Source organism: Capra hircus, chromosome 10, assembly GCF_001704415.2.
Source record: "Capra hircus breed San Clemente chromosome 10, ASM170441v1, whole genome shotgun sequence".
Taxonomy (NCBI): domain Eukaryota; kingdom Metazoa; phylum Chordata; class Mammalia; order Artiodactyla; family Bovidae; genus Capra; species Capra hircus.
In genome coordinates, this window is record NC_030817.1 from 73286838 (window position 1) to 73310622 (window position 23785).

Sequence of the window (23785 nt, forward strand, 5' to 3'; positions counted from 1 at the left end):
CCACTGAAATCCCCTCCACCACTGCTTGGTAGGCTCCCAACCTTGTCTATTGCAGATTCAAGGGAACAGCCACTTCAGACCTTCTTTAAATGGTTTTTTTTGCTTCCTGAGAAATATCAATAGGCCATCACTTTTCTCAAGTTCTGTGTGGGGCTCAACAGTACTGATTGCAAAACACCACACTTTCATCCAAGAGCTGGACAGACCCTGGCTGGGGAGGCGCCAACATGGCCATGAGGGAGACAGGATCCTTCCTCCTGCCTCCAGTGGAACAAACTTGAATGTTCATTAGATTAGCAACACCGGTTATTAGCATTTCTTTTCATCTCTCAGTCAATTCTTCATTAACTATAGTAATAGGAGAGGGATGGATACCACACAAAATTCCAAGTTAAACATTTACCAAGTTAAAAAGTGGTCAAGGGCAAGATGAAGTACAAGTTCTGGTAACTCACCGTCTGCCCTCTCTTCATCTCTGGGGACACCAACTCTCCTGCAGGCAGGTTCCCTCCCTGATGCTATCAGTGTTCAGAGTTCCAAACTCACCTCACCCTCATCACCTCACTAATACTATCTCATCAATGTATTTGCCCAGACACTAATTTGTTTATGAAGTTAAGTGAGTTAAAGATGAGGATTGTTTCCACCTTGCAGGGGAAACAGTAGGTGGTCTACTGCTTACTATGTAGTTTCAAACAGGGAAGGTCTTCCAACATGTAAAAAGTATAGCTGACTCATAGAGATTACTGTTAAAAATGATGCATTAATGTTTAATGGACTATCACTGATCCTCAACCTCACTAATCTAGCTACCTATAGTTGACAGTTGACTATAACTTATGTTTTTGAAACTAGTTTTAATTGTATGATTTTATATTCATACCCAAACCTACTGCCACCACACTAGTCTGTGTCCAGGGCCATAAGCAGTTTACCACGTGGAAATGTTCTCATTTCCTGTTTATATGTGTGTGTTTGTGTGTGTTTCCTCCGTAATTCCTCCTCTTGTAGCTGACTATATTGGTTTTGACTGTGTGCCTCTAAATGTTTTTGTTTTGTGGGCTTTTAGAAAGGAGTGAAGCTAACTGAATGAGTTCAATTACCAACTTCATCTGGAAGACATGCTGACTATAGTTAAAAAAAAAAAAACTACCAAAAACAAAACACATTTCCTTTTTAAGCTGTTACTTTCATGTATGTATGAATTTACATCCTTCTATAACTTAGCTTTAGAGGTAGAATATTCAGATACTAATTTCATACCAACAGAGGTTCATTTGGATTCTTCTGGGCTAATCTGGTCTCTCTACTAAAATAAGGACATGGGGATTGAAAATGTCGGAAGAAGTGATGAATATATTTCAATGTCAAGTTAGAGATCTTACTACTATTCAAATTTAGAATAAAGCCTGCAGTGTTTATTGAATGCCTGGACTACACATTTCACACAGCATCTCATTTACAGAAGGCTTAAAAGAGTTAACATTTCAGGATAAACATTTGAAGGATAAACATTTATAGAGTGATAACAGATATCAAAAAAGTTAACAGAGACTCTTTGCCTCTCTGAAACTGTGTAAGTGTATTCCAAAATATTTCTAAATGATACATAAGAAAGGACATGTTCAAATATAGTCTAAAGTGTTTAGAGAAAAGAACATCATCAGAATTATCTTAAAACACACATGAACACACACATACTCACTTGCATCTCTGCCAACATTCTCAAACAAGTTAGATTATCTTACCCTGAGTGTAAGAATATTGGAGTGGGTAGCCATTTCCTTCTCCAGGGGATCTTCCTGCCCCACAGATCAAACCTGGGTCTCCCTCAATGCAGGCAAATTCCTTACCATCTGAACCACTAGGGAAGCCCTAACTATTGATTACTTTTTCCCAATTTACATATGCAGTAGCAGGGTTAATAATGCATCATTTTCAAGTCAAGATTTAGTACACAGTTAGTTGATCAAATATCCTACCCTTAATGATAGGGGGTACCAAGTAAGTTTTCTTAGCTATTAAGGGCAATTTATTTTTATCCTTAAGCTTTTCACAATAGGCTGACTTCTCAACACCTATCTGAAGAGTTCCTATCCTTTCCAACAACAACAAAAAATTGGCTGTTCTACTTTGAAACCCAGAAATAATTTTTATAATTATTTAAATAATAATATAATTATTTAAATAATAATAATAAAATTGGATCATGTCACACAAATGTGGATTTGGGGGGCAATGACATCATACTAGAATAATTTTGAGTAACACTAAAGTTGTCCATTTGGCTTTCAAGCATCAAGACATCAGCGAGGATGTGACCTATTCTACTATATATGTTTATGTGGATAACAAACCCATGTAGGGTAATGAAGCTAGGGAGTATGAAGCGTGCTCGAATAAGGCTCTTTATCACAGTTACACCTACAAATATCATCCAGGAATAACCATTTAACCAACAGCTGTGTTTTTTATATTAAGAATTAACAGCAATATCAACATCCCTTGTTCTTAAACTGTATTTAACGGAAAACATATTCTATGGCATATACTAAATATGTTCAGTGATAGAAAAGAAAAGAATGTTTGATGTTTTGAGAAATCTTGGTTCAAGCAGGGTTAAACCTATTTGCTTTTGTTTGTTTTTTGAAAATTGCAGGATTTCAAAGAACCTTGAATAAGTTCATGTGCACTGTATCCCTGTGATTTGTTTTTAGTATACAGCATTTCCAGGTTTGTGCGGCTACAGCCTTTTTTTTTTTTTTTGAAGAGAGCACCAGTTCACATTTCATGCAATACTGGTGAGAGTCACTAGCTGGGGAATCCTACATCTAGGGCCTCAGCAATGGGGTGTGTGTGTGTGTCTGTGTGTGTGTGTGTGTGCGTGCGTGCATGCATGCGTGCATGTGTGTGTGACTGGTTTTAACTGGCACAATCAGAAAGAATGCATTTCATGGCGTGTTTGTTTCTTATTGCTATTATGACAAATTACAGAAGACTTAAATGGCTTAAAACAATACAAATATATTACCTCATAGTTTCGTATGTTAGAGGTCTGACATGGGTCTCACTGAGCTGACATCAAGGTGTTGACAGGGCTGCATTCCCTTCTGGAGGCTCTAGGGAGAATCTGTTCCTTGCCTTTTCCAGCCTTAGAGGCTTCCCACATTCCTTGGTTCACTGCCCACTTCCTCCATCTTCCAAGCCAGCAACACTGTGTCTCTCTGATCATTCTACTGTAGTATCTCCCGCTGACCTCAGAGAAAGTTGTCAGCTTTTAAAGATTCATTTATAGATCTGTGTGATTAGATTAGGCCCACTTGGCCAGTCTGGGATAATCTCCCCATCTCAAGGTCAGCAAAGTCCCCTTTTGCCATGTAAGGTAATAAAGTTACAGACTATAGGGAGCAGGGTTTGGACATCTTCGGGAGCCATCACTCTGCCTACCACAGATAGGTTTTTAAGAGTACCTTCAAAGTGCTAGCTAGCAAACAAGGTCAAGGGATAAGACAGAGAGCAGTTATTTCTGTTGCTTGCTCCCAGGTATGACTTACATCACCAAAGTATCAGGGAAATAAAATTTACTATCTGATTAAGGGATGTATGGCAATAAATAAGACAAAGAATACATTCACGATCACCAAGAACTTGTTCTGTAGTGCTCTGGGAATTAGGTTCTCCATGAACACAGTCAGTTGGCCCTCAACACTATGGGCCTGATTCCATAAAGTATGTGTTTTCCAGTAAAAGGTGTGTACTGTTAATCAGCTATATTGAAACTTTCCTTACTAAGGGACTATGCATTCATTACCTCTGATGATGCAGGTGTTATAATGCCCTTAAAAAAAAATCAGGTGAAATGATACTGTTTATCTGGGCTTCCCAGGTGGCACTAGCGATAAAGAAACTGCCTGCCAATGCAAGAGACACAAAAGATGCGGATTCGATCGCTGGGTTGGGAAGATCCCCTGGAAGAGAAGATGGCAACTCACTCCAGTATTCTTGCCTGTGAAAATCCCATGGACAGGAAAGCCTGGCAGGGCTACACTCCCTGGAGTTGCAAACCTGGGATTTTCCCAGGCAAGAATACTGGAGTGGATTGCCAGTAGAAAGTATATCTCTGACTCTAAAGTCTGAGTTCCTAATCCTGTGCAGTACCGTTCACCTTGATAACCCATCTCTCCTCTATCTCCTCCAACCATGTAACCCCACCCCACACATAAAGCTCTTTCCCATGTCTCTAAGTGATTTGCTGCTGCTGCTGCTAAGTCGCTTCAGTCGTGTTCGACTCTGTGCGACCCCATAGACGGCAGCCCACCAGGCTCCACCGTCCCTGGGATTCTCCAGGCAAGAACACTGGAGTGGGTTGCCCTTTCCTTCTCCAATGCAGGAAAGTGAAAAGTGAAAGTGAAGTTGCTCAGTCGTGTCCAACTCTCAGTGACCTAAGTGATCTGAGGGTCTATCAATACATACATAGTTGAAGCAGGTTCTTGGGCTCACACACACACTCATACACTAGCTCTGTCATCTGTTTCCTTATGAGGCTCTATGCATTTTCTAGGAATAGGTATCTTTCTGTTGTGACCTCTGGTCAGATTATGGAGACTTCTGGGGGCAGCAGCAGGATAAGTCATGAATAACAGGCCTTAGAGTCATATCTAGTTTCAAAATGCGACTAGGTCATCAGCTGTGAAGTAACCTGGCAGGTCACCTGAACACCATGAACTTCCATTTCCTCCTCTTGTGAGGACTGTATAATGGTATCTGCTTCACAATATCATTGTGAAGACTTATAGAGATGTTATGGAAAGTGCCTGATAATAATCACACAATAAATTGTAGCGGATACTACTGTCCTCAATTCCCTGCTATGTCTTCCTACATAAAAGTGCTGGTGGAAGTTCTGGTCTCTAGGAAAGAGACAATCTCATTGCCAATCTCTACTGCCATCAGCAACATCTATACAACCAAAAACCATCACTTAACTTCCACTCCATTGTTAAGGTGTGGTTCTTGAAACCCAAGATGATTTTCTATTCAAAGTCTATGGCTGCCCAGAGAACTAGGGCCTGAGCCTTCTTGAAATTTGCTAATCACATCTGGTTTAGCTTTAGACATTTTCTGGGGTTTTGCCAGCAGCCACGACATTTTAATGGCTACAATAAACCTCAAAGCCTCATCAAATCTTTGCTGTATGTGTGAAAATTATGTCCTTTTCAATTAAACATTCAATCTCGGCTCACACCCAGGCCTTATGGAAACGGAGCTGAAGCCTGAATGGGGACGGGAGATGAAACGGGCCGCCACGACTCTGGCCATCTTGCCAGATGGGATTTGGAAGAACAAGAAATTCATTAGAGAACCGATGGTCTGTATTTTCTTTAAATATTTACTAGGTACCTTTCATGTATTAAAAACACTGGCATCTCTAAAGATTAGCAGGGCATTTTTGTTTAAATATTCAATGTGTGTGGGGCAGCCCCGGTTTCCTCATTTGCCTTGGTGGTGAACTTCATGTCTTCTGATGACATGCCATGCAAAGAAGAAAAATAGCTGAGGTATTGTTCAGTTTTCCTGTATAAGGCAGCTCTTCCAGCTTCAGAAGTTCCTGTATGTCCTTAAAATTGCCTGAGGAAACTATCAGTTAAGTCCTCAGAGATCTGGAATGACACCCCAGATCACCCTAGAGAAAGTACAGTTCACGCCTCTCCACTGTCCTCCGAATCCACTCTTCTTTTCCCTTTGTTATTTATCATCACACACACAGAGACATCAAAGGCAGGGGGCCGAGCCAGGCTGCTTGATAAAAGAGAGCCCATGGAGGGAAAGCAGGCGAAGAGGAAAAATCCAACACAGATCAGGTTTCTGCTCGAAGACTACATGAGAGGGGAGACCGTGGTTTCACAAGGACCAAGAGACGAGAGAGGATGGGCAGTTAGGGACAGTCCCGGTGGCTCAGATAGTAAAGAACTGGCCTGCCAGTGCACGAGACACAGGAGATGGGGGTTCGATCCCTGGGTCAGGAAGATCCCTTGGAGAAGGAAATGGCAACCTACTCCAGTATCCTTGCTTGGAGAATTCCATGGACAGAGGAGCCTAAATATCTAACATACACATGTACTAGACGAGCACAGGTCCTCTCTGCTGCTGCAACAGCTACCTTGAAGACTGGCCTGGCCCTAATTCTGCCATTGAAGAGGGACAGAAAAATACTGATATGTGATGGCTTACTCCACTTTCTTACAATAAGAATCAAGCTCATCTCAGTCAAGGAAAAAAACTGTTTTTGAGGAGAGGAAAAAGAACGATCATGTGTTCACAGATCACATTCCTGAACAAAACATCCAGTTGGTTGAATTCACGCTCTTGACCACATCAACAGGAGGAAAAAGAAACTCCACATGTTCCTTTAAAAATCATTTACAAGGTAAAAATATTCAGTTGTAACCACCATCCTTATTTAAGTAAGTTTTATGCCTAAAGTAAAAATAAATGGCTCGCCTTGCCACCGGGAGCAGATCTTTCCCACTTTACTTGCATTTCCAAGCTGTCCTCCGTCTAAGACTTAGATTTCTGAGTACTCTTTCACAATAAACATTTTAAAAATGTTTATTTTATGTCTTAGTGTAAAAATATTCCTGGTGCAAGCTCTTCATTTCCTCAAGCTCTGCTTTTGGCGCTCTGGGCTCCATTTCCACATTAACACGCTCCCTAAATCCTCTGCAGAGCTCTTCAATAGGAGTTATACAAGCTCTGAGGCAAGTATTTATATTCTTGGACAAGGAGATGTCTCCACTGTGAAAACACAAGACTTGAGAGATGCCAAAGGAAAATTCCTGCCCAACAGAGACATATTTTCACCTTTTAAAAAAGCCAAAAAGGGCTTTCAGCATTTTGCTTTGGATAATTAAAAATGTAAATTAAAATAGACTGTTTACTATGGATCTGGCCATCACTATTAGACTTATATACATAAACAAAATATATAGGAATGTGAGTGTGCATTTTGCATGACAGTAAGAGAGAAAGAGAGATAAGGCAGCATAGTAAACTAGTTTAGAAAACACTGAGATTTTCTAATTAGATCTAATCTGCCTCTCTCTGGCTGTGTGAATATAGCTTTACTAAGCTTCATTTTTCTCATCTATAAAATGGAGTTAGTGTAGTTCCTGCTTATTTGGGTTACCTTTACCTTCTTACCCTAGTTAGAAGAATCATATAAGACCACAGTAAGAATTTAAAAAAAAAAAAAAAAAAAAGAGTTGCAATTATGTCTGTTACATGTTGGAAAATATAGGTAACAAGATACATATCTAGTAAGCACTGATTAACACTAACAAAAGAGAAAGATGTGTAAATAGACTCCAAATAGTACATAGGGATGGGAGTGTCCCGAAGACTGTAGTTACTGAACTCTCACGAATTCCATTCCATGAGCCAGAGAGATACCATCCTCTTCAGCCATTTCAAAAATATCTATGCTCATAATAACAGAACAGTTCCCATTACCTTCTAGTTGCCTCTTTAGTTTTCTCAAATCTTTTGTAAGGTCTTCAAATTTGACTTGAGAAGCCAAGAAGAAATCCTGTGGTTCAGGCAAGGGGAAAACGCTCTTTTCTGTTCCTGCTTCCTAGAATATATGGTAAACAAAAGTACATTATACTTCCCAATTGTCACTTTCAGTCGAAATTCCAAAACATCTTTTTTTGGATAGTCGGATAAGAATCATAGCAAAGACCCCCTGCTGTTCCTAACTTTGGACTGGTTACATTGAAGTGCTTCTACGTCTTCTGCACTGTCATTTTGGTCTTACTGGCACTGAGGCCAAGGCTATGGCTATGGCATGGGCTGAGGTTTTAATTTTTTAAATTAATTAATTTTGTGGCTGTGCCTCATAGCATGTTGGCTCATAATTCCTGGACCAGGGATCACACTTGTACACCCTGCAGTGGAACCTGGCAGTCCTAAACACTGCACTGCCAGGCAAGTCCCTGGGTTGGGTTTTAATTTGACTCTTTTGAATCAAAGAGAAAATAGTCAGATATGTCCTAATCTTAGACGCTCTATTCCCATGGAAAAAGGTATAGGAAGAACACATGAAAGTGCTTAAACTGAAAGTCCCTGTTGAGCTTCACATGGTAGCAATTAGATAACTCATCTTTGGGGTATGCCCATGGGTGGAGAAGGAAACGGCAACCCACTCCAGTGTTCTTGCCTGGAGAATCCCAGGGATGGCGGAGCCTGGTGGGCTGCCGTCTATGGGGTCGCACAGAGTCAGACATGACTGAAGTGACGCCGCCGCAGCAGCAGCAGCAGCAGCAGCATGGGTGTGAATTAGAAGGTACTGGACTAGGCAGCACTGAAGCGGGAGAAGCAACTGCACTCATTTATGCTCTTACCTACTCTTAAAGTGCACTGCTCTGCACTTTAAAGCTCGTGCATGTGTTTGTGTGTGCATGTGTGATCAAATTCCTCACATATTTGTAAAGATTTTCCTAATGTTGCTTGCCTTGGAAGTATAAAGCTAGTTGTTCAGTCATGTCCAACTCTTTGCCACCCCCATGGACTGAGGCCTGTCAGGCTCCTCTGTCCATGAAACTCTCCAGGCAAGAATACTGGAGTAGGTTGCCATTTTCTTCTCCAGAGTATCTTCCCAACCCAGGCATCGAACCTGGGTCTCCTGCACTGCATGCAGATTCTTTACCATCTGAGCCACCAGCCAAGACCTATCTTAGTAGGTATTTACAAAAGCAGGGCTGTGTAGAGTGCTGACAAACTTCACAACTACAGCTAAGAGAGGATCTCAGCAGAGAAACATCCAGAGGTGCACAGCCTGTCGGCACACAGGGAGAGCAGAGCCTCAGCTATCTTTTCCAGTCCAGCCTGCTTTCTCCCCAAGTTGTTCAACGTGAGCTTTGTGTCTTACATGTCTCAGGCTGTCTTCGCCTATGCTTCTCTCCACACAGGCTACTCTGCCAGCTCTCCTTCACATTCCATCTTCCCTACAGCCATTAGGACTAATTCCAAACTCTACAACTGCTTTACAAGGCACTTTATGATCTGGCCTCTGTCTCCATCTCCAGCCTGATTTCTCCCTTCTCCTATCTCTAACTCCCTCACTCTCAGACTTTCAGAAAATAAAAGAACAGGCCACAATCTCTTGCTTGTAGACTTTTGTCTACAAAACTGTCTCTTTCCAAATCCTTCCCCAGGCCCTCCTCACATGTCCTGGTTCATACTTCTTCAAGTCTCAAAACAGCACTTCTTTAAAGCTCTCCCCAGAACTCCAGCACCTGGATGTTTCCAAGAGTCCCTTCTACTTCCTGTATCACAGCACTTATCAACATTACTTTAAAAATTGCCTTGTTAGCTTGGTGTCTTCCCCAGTAGACGATAAACACTTTGAAGGCAGGAATTATGTCTTGTTCTCAGTTGAGTACTCACTATCAGGTCTACCAATAAACTTTGGCACTATTACAGACAGCTTATGGAACACTGTTCTGGGAAGTCTGCATCTTGGACAGGGGTCATCTACCTTATTACCCTCTTTTCTTGTGATTTCAAGAATTCCCTGGGTCCTTCCCTCTTCCTTTAAGACATCTGGCCCCATTTGTAATGCTAGAAGAAAGTAGTTTTCCTCATTTGATCAGAACAATATTTTACATGATCAGTATACTATTTTTCACTTTCCTTTACTTATGTTACTGCTCTAAAAAACAATGGAAGCAGTATTTTAGTATGAGTGCCAAGATGGAACAACATCTAAGATGCTTGCCACAAAATTCCACAGTAATCAGCATTGGAAGAACTCATGCATATCTCTTTTATAGTCTTTAAAACTTTTTATCAGATTCCGTCTCAGTTTCTTCTTTTTTTAAGGTAGAAAAAGAAAATGCTGCTGAGCAAATCAGCTTAGTAGTAGCTCTTATGCAGAAGAGGCAATGGCAACCCACTCCAGTACCCTCGTGTGGAAAATCCCATGGATGGAGGAGCCTGGTAGGCTGCAGTCCATGGGGTTGCGAAGAGTCAGACACGACTGAGCGACTTCACGTTCACTTTTCACTTTCATGCATTGGAGACGGAAACAGCAACCCACTCCAGTGTTCCTGCCTGGAGAATCCCAGGGATGGCGGAGACTGGTAGGCTGCCGTCTATGGGGTCGTACAGAATCGGAAACGACTGAAGTGACTTAGCAGCAGCAGCAGTAGCACTTATGAAAGTTGCTCAGTTAAGAGTTCAAAAGACATGGCCCTAGAGGGGTTTCTTTAAACTTCACATAGACTTCAACTTGGACCAAAAATCATCCATGAGTAGAAGGAAGCTTGGAGCAAGAGTCACCTTTCTTCTGCTAATTGCTCTTCACCACTAACCACAAACATCATCACTTAGGCTCTTAAGAGGGAAGGGATCATTTTATAAATCACATAATCCTACACTCTTTAGTGAAATTCATTCTGCCCAGTGAAAAACTTGGAGAACACCACACAGTTGTTGACTTTTTTTTCCTAAACTGGACCATCCTATTGTTCAGTTGCCAAGTGGTGTCTGACTCTTTGTGACCCCATGGACTACAGCACACCAGGCTTCCCTGTCCTTCACTATCTCCTGGAGTTTGCTCAAACTCATGCCTGTTGAGCTGGTGATGCCATTCAGCCACCTTATCCTTTGTCACCTGCTTCTCCTGCCCTCATATTTCCCAGAATCAGAGTCTTTTCCAATGAGTTGGCTCTTCACATCAGGTGGCCAAAATGTGGGAGCTTCAGCTTCAGCATCAGTCCTTCCAATGAGTATTTACGGTTGATTTCCTGTAGGATTTCTGAAACTAATCTTACTGTATTTTAACATTTTCTTCTGTGAAGCTGATTCCACTGGGTTCAGCTCTCTTCATCAGGAGTCAAATTCCATAGGCAAATTTTATCCTTCCTACACAGCGTGTCTGCATAGGAAGGATGGCTGAGATAGCGACTATGCACAAATCTGCTCATGTCAGCTTTGAACTGTCACCCCAAGATTCTTCAGGATAGTTCTTCTGCCACTCTGGTACCTATTGTCAGAACTGTGGGTGCACAAACATTGCCTCAAGCTCAACACCCCTGTACTGCTCTACCAGAAAGCATCTGTCACCTCCACTCATCTAATTCTTCACAGATGCTACTGACTGCACACTTGTGGATATTTACAGTACATTCAACTCAGTAAGTATGTATCAAGCACCTACATTACAGACAGTCAGATAAACCCACCAGGAGGGGAGGAGAGATGACGAAAGACTTGATCAGTGCTTAGCTTGTCCTCTGCATGAAATTGCAGGCTTTTTGCAAAGGACGCCCTGGAATCTTGACTTTTCTTCCCTCGGTACCGAGGAAAAACTCTGCCTTTGTGGATAGTTAAGTGGGACTCCTGACAACATTTTCCCAAGACTTTTTCCATTTATTGACTGCTAGGTTTCTCAACAACTTACAATAGTACCTCTTTCTTCTCAGAGCTAGGACTCCTTGTTCTCGATTTAATGAGAAGGAATAAAACATAGAAAATGGTGCTCAGGTGGATTCTCACAGAAATTTTTATTTCTAATGGCCAGTGTAATTTAAGCAGGGAAGATGGATTTAAATTCCACATCTTTAACTTGTTCACCAGTGAACATTGCTGATAAAGTATTGAGTATTAATATTGCATATTAAAGTATTGAGTATTAATATTGCATATTAAGTTCCTAAGTTTTGGTCTGCAGCCCAGAATCTAGTTTCAAATATAACCAATTACTGAATGGATATAGGTTTCACAGGAACCCTCACAATCTGGTCAGAAGGCACTGAGATGACTAGGGATCTCTCTGAAGCAGTGTTACCTGGTAGATTAGGAGGCAGTAGATTTGTGCCACTGAATAATGCTTCCCTTCACAAGAGTCAACTAAATTCTCTTGGCTCCAGTGTTCCCATCTGTAAACCAAGGAGGCTGGCGAGCTCTCAGATTCTATGTTGGACTTGAAATTCATCCATCCAGCCATCATCCAATTTCTGAATGCCAACAATGGGAAGGAGCTGAAACCCCATTAGGCACAGTTTTCCACACAATGCCATTTCTTACCTGATCATAGTAACGCAGGTAATATTTCACTACGTAGTCCACCAGATTAATCCCATTATCCTAGGTTTAAAAGAGAAGCTTAAATGAAGATCCTTCACATGAGACTCTGCCATAGTATACAGTCAAAGAACTGAAATCTCATTTTGTAATTCTTATACTTTTGTGATACCTAGTCTGGATTCTGTTTGATACTGGTGAAATTCTCCTTGTCCCATTCATTTTTAATGGCATCTATAGAAAGAAATGACACTACACTTTTCCTCTGAGGGGGGAGAAAACCCAAACAGATAATCCAGAAGACCTCTGAGGTAATGGCTAAGACACGCAACCAACCAACCAAAAGACTGTCTCCATATTTTTAGGCATAAAGCCAAAAAAGGAGGAGGAAGGGGAGTGCTAGAGAACCAGGGAGCAGAACAGAAAAACCACCCCTCCCTTCCCACCTCTCAAAAAATGTGTGTTCTTAATGGCATGAAAAACAATCAAGATGGCTTAAAAGGAACACCCTGCCACTTTATGACCCTGGGACTCCAGGGGAGAGCAAGCCCTCCCACAAGGCAGCCTTTGTGTCTTGTTCACGTGGGTCTAACTCTAATTTGCCTGTGTGTTTCCCCTCCTTCCATGCCCCCTCCCTGCCCCCCGACGGGGACGCCTAGCTATGGGCTGCTTGTTTCTAAAGAAAGCTCTGCAGGGGTGTGGAGCCAAATGATAATCAGGCTCAGAGGGGTTGACAGTGGACCCCCCAGTCCAATTGTTGTGGACCGAAGGATAATTCAAACGCTCAGCTCCCTTGGTGATTCAGCACCGCTCCCTGCTCAGGGGTGAGTAAATTACAAGTAGCTAAGACCAAATTCAAACAGATTCAAGTCTTGTGCTATGGCTAATACTGTACACTATCTGTTTTATCCTCTCATGGTAGTTCAACATCTAATTGTGTGCTTTCAAGCAAATGAATGTTGGGAATTTTTCATCAAAAGAAGATCAAACATGAAAAACCTGTATTCAAAAGAAAGCAAAGAAAAAAATGTACTGCTAGGAGGAAGACAGAGATGAATGGGACAACTAGGGATACTTTAAAAAGAAATTGAAGGGGTTGAAGGAGAATGATGGCAGATCACAGAAACTCATAGGAAAAATAAGTACCCGACTTTTGACGTCCTTGAGTTTGGGCAGAATTTCTAAGCTATATCCATCTGCTTGTCCCCGAGTCCTATTTCCTCCATTCATATAATTTCCAAAAGCCAGAATGAGAGCTAAAATATCTTTTACACTTTTCATGTGCAGCAAGCCCTGGAAAAAAATAATAATTATTATGAGGCTGAAATCCAAATGCACCTATGTTCATTCAACAACAAATGTTCACCAAGCGCCTGATAGTCTGTTTGCTGGCCTGTTACCAACGGGATTTACAATTGGTGAAACAGAAAATACACTTCATTAAGCCATAAGTGTCTTAAAAAAATATGTTAACAGCCATCATTTTTTATCATTTCAGTGAATTACAAACTACATGTTTTAACACTGAATATTAAATATTACATTTCTATTTGAGCCAATTTTATTTTTTAAATACTTATTTAAAAGGATTCAGAAATTGAAACGAGAGTTGTTACAGTTAGGTTTTGTATTTGATGGCTTCTAAATACAAAAGGTTTTAAGATCATTTGAGGATCTGGTTTTGGACACTGTCTCTATATAAACAGCATAGTTAAATGTCGGGTAGATACAACAGCATGCCTATGCTTCCTTACCCCTGGAAATAACCCTCAGAGGTGAACTACAATAATGTATTTCAAGGTCACAGGCTCTGTTTATTAAGCGCTTGCTGATTTGTCTATTAACTTTTACAATTTCAAGCTTCCTGGGGTTTTCTTCAGCTTCCTCTCTCATTTGTTTCACCTCTTTCTCTCTCATTCATTGGCTCCAAGTGCAAATTTTCAAATTGATACTTTTCTCCCTTCTCTATAATTTCAGTTGACTTTATTTTCCTTTATTTCCGGGTAAAGACAGAAAACCAAGTGCAGCTCCAAGCTGACCTCTGCTCCTGCCTTTTAGGGCATTATCAGAAGGTGCATATTATATACTTTGGTGATATTTACGCTTTATTAAAATTTTTTATGTTTTAGAAGGGAAAAAAAATGCCTTCAAATAAGCAACTAAACACTACAGTATTTATGGAGGATCATCATGTGGTTAAGGATGTAGGTCACTGGGAGAAAATGCCAAGCTGAAGAATTTATAAAGAACACCAGCGGGATGAAGCCAGCAAAATTTATTGGCCCATCACTCATTGCCATAATCATTTATTTCATTTATCAAGCCTCTGGAATCTTCTTACAATATTTCACTATGTAAACACATTTCCGATGATCCAGTGCATTGGTTTAAGGCAAATCTCTTGCAATCTTGGACAGAGTAGAAAACACACTATACTATTAAGGTTGGTTTTAAGTGGCCAGTATGTATATTGGGAGGTATTTGGAATATGTGAGAAATCTGTAGAAGTGCTATTTTTTTCTCTTTATCCTCTATCAATCTGAATCTCCTTTCTTATTCATTCACCTACATGCACACAAAGTTTATGGGATAATCGTCACAGGGAAGTACACAATCTTAAGGCAAAAAGTTTTCTACAAAGGACTCAAGTTGATCTTTCCCACTCTCCGCTCCCTCCTCCACCCCCAAGAAAGGCAAAGTTATCCTTGAATTAGGCAGCAAACATACCTTAGAAGCTCGTGTGATGATCTCTACCTTTCGGTGCAAGGCGGTGATACCCTCAGAAAAGACAGATCTGAAGATTATGCACTGGGCGCGTTCAGCAAAATTAGGGATCTGGGCTAACTCATGCAAAAATCTGTAAAAATTAAGAATGAATCAGCTGACTTCATATACAGTCACACAGGAAATAAAAAGACAGCAGAAAAAGATTCACCATGAGAGTGTTCCTTATTTGACAATGTCAATTGAACCATCATAAAAGGTATCAAATAAGCAAACTTAAGGGATGTGCTCTACTGTGGACAACAAAGCCACTTTTCAAAATGGGTTTCCATATAACACCTCCCACCCATCAGAATGGCTATCATCAAAGAGAATACTAACAAATGTTGACAAAGATGTGGAGAAAGGAGAATTCTCGTACACTGTTGGTAGGAATGCAAATTGTTGCAGCCACTGTGGAAAACAGTATGGCGGTTTCTCAAAAACTTAAATACAGAATTACCTTTTGACCTAGAAATTCCACTCCTGAGTATACATCCAAAAAAACTGAAAATACTAATTTGAAAAAATATATGCACCCCAATGTTCATAGTGGCATTGTTTATAACTGCCAAGATATGGAAGCAGTCTGTGTTCATGAATAGATACATGGACAAAGAAGATGTACACACAATGGAATGCTATACACATATACACACAATGGAATACTGCTGCTGCTGCTAAGTCGCTTCAGTCGTGTCCGACTGCGTGCGACCCCATAGACGGCAGCCCACCAGGCTCCCCCGTTCCTGGGATTCTCCAGGCAAGAACACTGGAGTGGGTTCCCATTTCCTTCTCCACAATGGAATACTACTCAGCCATAAAAAGAATAAATCTTACCATCTACAGCAAAATGGATAGACTCAGAGGGTATTATGCTATGGTAAGTGAAATAAAGAAAGACAAGTACTATATGATATCACTTATATGTGGAATCTAAAAAATATAACCAAATCATGAATATAACCAAAAAGATGCAGATTCACAGATAAAGAGAACAAACCAGGGGCTACCAGTGGGGGAGGAGCAATATAGGGCTAGGGGAGTGGAAGGTACAAACGACCGGGTATAAGATAGGCTCAAAGATACACTTTACAACACAGCTACTTTGTGATAGCTGTAAATGGAAAGTAATATTTAAAAACTGTATAGAATTTTTAAAAATTAAAAATATATTAATGGGTTTCTATAATGGTGAACAAACGTATGATGTATAAGTTAAGAACAGAAAGTTAATGCAAGTATACTGAACCACGTCAAGTTTAATCTATCTCCTGCTTCCCAAATAAGACTAAAACCCAAATGGGAAGCATTAATCTTTACAGTCTGAAAAAAAAGAAAAGAAAACAACACAATCGACTCCCTTTATAATGCAGTATTCTCTAATGGCATATTAACATAGGCTAAGTGAAGACGAGGCAAATGTCTACAGGCAAGTGATTAAAAGAAATCTCTTTCTGAAATGAGCTTACTATTATTTTCCTGTTCAATCAATTATAATAGTCATAATGATTCTATTCTACAGGTGTTTACTTTTCCACATCAACTTACTTACACAGACAAGAGTTCATAGTTCCACGCTTGGAACAAGGCAGGCACTCATTAAGCGAAAACAATCTGAAGTTTCTTAAAAATTACAGCAAGACAGATCTTAAAAGCTAAAGGTGAGTCCTGACCTACACACAGAAGCTCACTGTCTGAGCAGCTGGGCACTGAAGCCCCTTGCAAAATTAAGTTGGAAGAGTTACATATTCTCGAAGCCAACCACCCGAGGAAGGGGTATGAACTAAAATGGATGGAAAGAGTTGGAAATGAATCCAGAAGAGGAGAGAATCCACTAACAGCTATTAAATCCATTCTGGGGTTGAAATGATGATTAACTGATAGTTCTGAAAGTCTTAGTCAAATCGTAACATCAATACCTTGACATTTTGTAACCTCTAACCAAGAATACTTTTACATAGGAGCAAAGCTGGAGCCCCCTTTTTTCCATAACCCCCCAACGTTTCTTAGTTAATACTCTGTGCCTCTTTTAGGGACACTTGGGTTTTAATAATAATTCTAATAATCAACTGTTTTTCTTATTCACTCTACAACCAGGTCATAATCCTTTTTCTTTTTAATGGCACTGAGATGAAGCAAAGAATGCTCATAAAAGAAAACATACCTTTGTTTTAAGGTTTTGTAACTTTTGATTATTATGAAAACCATGTGATGGGATATAAAAATGAAAACCCAAAGGAATTCTGAATCAGAACAAGATGAAAAAATTACACACTATATGTAAATTGCTTCTTTGCTAAAATTAGTTTCAAACCACTGATTCATTTATGACTGAAATCAGGGGTATCACCAGTTTTCACAAATGCGAGCAGTAAAAAGCTTGTGGGCCGGGAGGCACCTGGTCCTGTAAGTGAATCTTGGGAAGTCTGACATATTCAAATGCTGCCGAATAGCACCCTGCATTTCTCCCTTTCCAAATACAACCATGAAACACTACTCCCAAAGTAGGACCTATATCCCAGAGAAGGTACACTTCCTTGCTTAAGTGGACACAGTGAGTGAAGAACTGATGGTAAGAATATACAGGTCAACACCCCAGCTTACCAGCAAGGACTTAGAAGAGAAGAAGGAAATGCTGGATAAACAATCATTCATAACTAGTGTCCAGAAAGGAGGTTTAGGATCCACAGAAGGAGATGAGCCCATAGCCTCAACTAATTTGTGTTACCCAGAAAAAAAAGAAATAGAACTATAAGGTTCCCTGGGCTCAAAGCTTTACTGGAATTAGGGTTGGCACTAGGAAGGCTCTCAGAGAACCTTAAAGACCCAATGTGTATGGAGAAGGGGCCAAAACACATATCCAGAGTTGAGTCAGGAAAGGAATTCAGAAATTTCACATTACTTTTAGATTGGACTCTAGGAAATGTGTCACCAAAAATACTATAGCATCAGTCACCAAGAATTTTACTGTTTTTAGATGAAGCATTTACAGTGCCAGGCAGCATGCTAAGACCTGAGAACCTAATTTAACTTATATATAATTGCTTCTTGATCACCTGAGAAATAAATCCACAATTACCATGGAGTGTGATGAGCGATCTTGGTGATGGGACCTGGAACAGGAGCTATGGATGCCACGTGCAGGGCATTGCAGTCAGAGCCTTGGAAGGACCACGTCAGCCCAGGTCTCTGGGAGCCCTCTGGTGCTTGCGCAGGCCGTGTGTGAGAAGTTGCCAGTGAGAGCCTAGATAGGCTGCCTGACATTCATGGGCAAAGGTGAGAAGGAGCTAAAATGGAGCCTCAGGTTCTAAAACACAGATTTCAAGCTTTTTCTGAATGAATGAATGACTGGAAACAGAAGAGTGACACTTCCAGCTTCTTGTTTTAGAAAATTGTCCTGGCAAGGCTTGGATGATTGACTGCAGGCTATAGCGGATCTGAGGCTGGGGATAGCTGGAATATTCTAATGGGTAGGTGAGAGGGCCACCAGTGTGGATGTACAGGGGCAAATAGTTAGAAAGCAATTGAGGTGGCCAGACCCAGAGAAGCTGACCCAGCCCGTGAGATATTTGGAAGAGTCCAGAATGATTTGTGGGTTTGGGGCCTGGTCACCTAGCAGAAGGTGAAGATAAATAGTAGAATAGCAAATATGGGAAAAATGAAAACTTGAGGAAAGCACCATTTCCTGTTTATCTGAGAAAGTACCAGAAGCATGTGCTGTGCTGTGCTGTCATTCAGTCATGTCCGACTCTTTGTGACCCCATGGATTGTAGCCCACCAGGCTCCTCTGTCCATGGGAATTCGCCAGGCAAGAATACTGGAGTTAGTTGCCACGCTCTCCTCCAGGGTATCTTCCCAACTAAGGGATTGAACCCAGGTTGCCTGCCTTGCAGGAGGATTCTTTACTGGCTGAGCCACCAGGGAATGTTACCTCAAAGGCTATGAAATGTCTAACATCTTATCCCCTCTTCTCAACTGGGTTTTATACTCTACCCATAAGGGAAGGGATAAGCACTCTTTTACCCATCCCCAAGGAGGGCGTCTTGGGCATTATTAGCTCATGGTACTCATGAATATTTATGGACTGATTTCCTTTAGGACTAGTCTACGCTAGGGCCATAGATAGGAAGGACGAAATATCCCCAAAGCCACAGACTAGGGACCTTCCCCTTCTGTCCTTAAGGCCAGATGGTCTTGCCAGGGTGGACTGTAACTAGAGTCTGTATACAGGAGAGATATTCTGCACCTCACAGTAACTCAGCTCATAGCAGGAATGACGCAACAGGCCTACTGTTTTCAAGGGATTAATATTTGGTTAATGATCCCTCGGAACCCTGAATGATAACATTTCTGTCTGTGCATGTTGTAACCTATGTTCCTCCACAGGAGAAGATGCTAACAGAGCCTTGTTTCAAAAAGTCAATGTGTCTTCATTTGGGGAGGCAGGAGGGCAAGGCAGCTATGGGCATAAGCGAAAAGTGAAAGTCGCTCGGTCATGTCCAACTCTTTGCGATCCCATGTACTATACAGTCCATGGAATTCTCTAGGACAGAATACTGGAGTGGGTAGCCTTTCCCTTCTCCAGGGGATCTTCCTGACTCAGGAATTGAACTGGGGTCTCCTGCATTGCAGGTGGATTCTTTACCAACTGAGCTATCAGGGAAGCCCATAAGTAGAGCATTCCAATAGGCTATATATGGTATCCTCACTTCAGGCCAGAAAAAGCACACACCAGGCCTAATCAAATGCAATAGAAGCTCCCAATGCTTCACTACCACCCCAAGCAGAGTGTGAACAGAGTTGAGGACCATCGCTGGAGAGAGTGGTTCTCAGAGAGCCTAGTCCCAAGCAGATGACATCTCTGTGGGAAATGGCTTCCTACATCTGGCCCCATGTTCAAGAAAGCTGATGAGGTGAGTGATGAAGCCAGGCTCTCCAGACTCGAATTTATGGGACTGGGCACCACAGGAATCTTAGGAAACTGCAATGTTGAAACTATAAATGATTCATATTTTCCAGTATGTAAAACATGCTTATAGTCAACTCACTTGGAGCTAATGGCAAGTAAATGGCCAAAAAATCAGACTCTGGCATAAATCAAACAAATGCTGTGCTGTGCAGGAGGTTGGGAGCAAGGGTGAAATTCACTTAGGGCTGGAGGCCCTACCTCTCTGGGCCTCACCCTCTAGCAACTGAGTCCAAACACATCATCAGGACAATATGACCATCTTCTCTGCTGTCAGTAAGAGCTTCGCATGATAAGGAAGCCATTAAAATGACCACTTACAAACTTTAAAAATGCCCTTCATCTACGTCTCTGTTTCTGCCTTGGAAATAGGTTCATCTGTACCATTTTTCTAGATTCCACTTGTGTGTATTGATATATTTGCTTTTCTCTTTTAGACTTACTTCACTCTGGGTGATAATATTCCAATAAAAATTTTTTTAATAAATTAAAATAATAAAAATGCTCTTCTATCCAGATCCTCAGTAGAGAAAGCAAGAACAAGAAGTCATTTTGTTAATTACCTGCTACCATTACTTTTTGTCTTGGCAATTAATTTTGTAAAATAATACCAAAAAGGCATTAACACAGAAGGAAAAGGGGACCCCTTCCAGGAGCCACACCCACTGTTCATTTCACCAGGTTGGCATTCCTATAGCTTAGAGCAGGGGTTGGTGAATTATAGACCCCAGGCCAAATTCAGCCCATCACTTGTTTTTGTATGGTCCATCAGCTAAGAATGGTTTTCACATTTTTAAATGGTTGGGGATAAGTGAACAGAGGATAATATTTTATGACGTGTAAAAATGATATGAAATTCAAATTTCAGCATCCATAAATAAAATGTTATTGGCGCACAGGCACGTCCGTCATCTATGGCTGCTTCTGGACTACAACGGTAGACTTGAATAGTTCCAACAGACTGTAATGGCCCACCAAGCCTAAAGTACTTACTGCCAGGTCCTTTATAGGTAAAGTTTTCCAACTTTGAGCTTAGAAGATCATTGCTTAATGTGGTATAGTTAGCACTACCCAAATGCTTAATCACATGATGCAAAGAGCCAACTCCCTGGAAAAGACCCTGATGCTGGGAAAGATTGAAGGCAAAAGGAGAAGGAGGGCCAGAGGATGAGATGGCTAAATAGCATCACTGACTCAATGCACATGAATCTGAACAAACTCTGGGAGATAATGGAAGACACAGGAGACTGGCATGCTGCAGTCCATAGGGTCCCAGAGTCAGACATGATTTAGCAACTGAATAAGAACAACAAATGTTTGATATGTCCTACTGTCCCTATTATGGACTGAATGTTTGTGTCCCCCCAAACCCATATGTTGAAATCCTGACCCTCAATGTGATAGTATTAAGGAGTAGGGACTTTGGGCAGTAATGAGTACGTGAGGGTTAATCCCTCATGAGTGGGGTTAGTTCCCTGCAGAAAAGAGACACAAGAGCTTCTTTCCTCTCTCTGCTCTCTGCCACGTGAAGATATAAAGAGACGCTGGCAGTCCACAGCGTGCAAGAGCATTCTCACTAGAACCCAGCCATGGCTGCAGCTGGATCTCAGCAACTTCCAGCTTCAGCAACTGTGAGATAAACATTTTTGTTGTTGGCAAGTCACCCAGTTGAAGGTACCTTGTTAGAGCTGACTTAAGTCAGTCCTCAAATATTTCCATGGCTTTGTGTCTAAATATCCGTTATTAGTCTTTTCATTTTCAGTTAATGACTTAATGGAAATTAACTCATTATATTAGAAAGCATGACATGGGATTGACCATGTGATGGGTCAGGGGTAGGGTTGGTAAGGATGGGGACTCAGGGTGATGGAACTGAAGGGCAGGGGAGCCCACTGAGTCACAAAATTCCTAGGCTTCATGAACTAACTTTGGGTGTGTTTTGGGGGGAGAGTCCTGGCATATGCTCCACATGAGAGCCAATCATTGAAGTGTCCCCAAATTACCATAAAGGTTTGTCAGTAACTGAGTAAACCTAAAAATCCCCCACCCAGTCACTGGGAGATGATTTTTGGACCTTGGAATCCAAAGGAAGTGGGGCATTTTAGAGGAACCAAGGGCAAGGTATGAAGGTTTCAGGACAAGCCGTTCACCTGTCTCTGGGGCTGACTTATAACTCTGGTGGTGGTTTAATCATCAAGTCATGTCCAGCTCTTTGTGACCCCATGGACTGTAGCCCACCAGGCTCCTCTGTCCATGGGATTTCCCAGCAAGAATATTGGAGTGGGTTGCCATTTCTTTCTCCAGGGGATCTTCCCCAGACAGAGATCAAACCTGGGTCTCCTGTATTACAGGTGGATTCTTTACCAACTGAGCCACCAGGGAAGTCCCACTTACCCTAAACTCGATCAATTTCCTCTGTTTCCTATCCCACCCCTCATCTCCAAGCTGAGAAGGGTACCCTGCCTTGGGCAGGAAGCACTCAAAGGAGCAACAGTCAAAGGACCCCTCTGTCCACTCAGGACCCACATTCTCAGAGTCCTAGGTGAACCTGGGGGGCTGTAGATCCCAAGAGCCCAGCAAAGAACAAGAGTGTGTGGAACACCTCAAACTAGAGAGCAGACATCTCTAAACAGTGACTGGAGAGCAGCGTAAGCACGTGCAAATGAAGGATGAAAAGTCACAGTGAAACTGGGCAGAGCAGGTGGAGAGTGTGGGGAGAAAGCTGGCACACGCAGGCAACATTTACTGGATATGATATTTAGGAAAATCAATTTAAATCCTGTGACTCTGACATCATCTCTTTCAACTGCATCAGCAGAACCTTAAACGGAGCAATAACTTCTCCCTTCCTCAGTTACCCTTTTGGCCAGAATGTTTAGTCTAGGAGGAATTAACGATTTGCTAGGACAAGAAAAGGGGAGTCATGAGGGGTGGGGTGAGGGCTTGAGACATGCTACCCAGCAGCACAAATCTCCTGGCTGCCTTTCCCGGCAGTCAGGTCATCCTGCTGCATGCAATAGGTCACGGGAATGACGCTGCTGTGACTGAGCTTGGCACAGCTTAGATGTGGTTATTCGGAGCTGGAGGCAGGAAGATAGGGAAGGCCCTTCTCCTTTTATTAACAGAAAAGTGTTCAAGCATCCTTACTGCTCAGGTTTATCCAGCAGCTTCAATTCTTCCTCTTTGGATGTCTCATAATACTTTCTTATTTTAACGAGTTCATCCTCTTGGGCTCTCTGTGTTGAAATAGAAGGAAAACACACACAAAAATGAGCAGTGAGAATCTGTCTAAAGCAATACATCTCAAAGTATGGTCTCTGGACCATTAGCATCACCTATCACTAATTAGAAATGCCAACTGCAATTGTTGGCCCTATCATGGGCATAGGGCTTCCCAGGTGGCTCAGTGGTTTAAAAACAAAAAAATTTGCCTGCCAATGCTGGAGATCCAGGTTCAGTTCCTGGGTTAGGAAGATCCCCTGGAAGAGGAGATGGCAACCTACTCCAGTATTCTTGCCTGAAGAATTCCATGGACAGAGGAGCCTAGTGCACTACAGTCCATGGGGTCTCAAAGAGTCAGACATGACTTAGTGCAACTGAGCACACCTTGGACATACTTTATGCAGGAAGCAGGGCCAACACTCTTAAGAGGGGTTCAGAGAGCCCTCCAGGTGATTCTCAGGCTAACGTTTGAAAATCACTGGCTAAAACCCAATGGTCAAATAAGTAACCTGAGCTGGATATACAAGTCAGGAATTTAATTGCTACCTTAAATGCCTAGTGTCTTTCCCTATAAGATTGGATATGGTTCAAGCTCCCCTTAGCATTTGCTTCCTCATCCTCAAAACAGCCCTCCTAACTTACATAGGATCCTGATTTTTAAATTTCTGGTCAGCAGGCTCTCTCTGACTTTTCTAAGTATTTGCTGTCTGCACTACTTACTTTGCCATTTGGTCTCATACTTTCTCA

At 41.7% G+C, this 23785-nt stretch overlaps 1 protein-coding gene across 3 annotated transcripts in view; it reads right to left on the reverse strand.

Annotated features, from left to right (window-relative positions):
- Positions 1-23785, reverse strand: part of FMN1 (formin 1) — a 437404-nt gene that overhangs the window by 142501 nt on the left and 271118 nt on the right. For all 3 annotated transcript variants that reach the window (XM_018054501.1, XM_018054499.1, XM_018054500.1), the window contains 5 exons: positions 22964-23052; positions 14812-14941; positions 13231-13377; positions 12088-12147; positions 7510-7630 (listed from right to left, as the gene is read on the reverse strand). In XM_018054501.1, coding sequence (XP_017909990.1) covers positions 7510-7630; positions 12088-12147; positions 13231-13377; positions 14812-14941; positions 22964-23052 — 547 coding nt within the window. The remainder of the gene's footprint in view (positions 1-7509; positions 7631-12087; positions 12148-13230; positions 13378-14811; positions 14942-22963; positions 23053-23785) is intronic.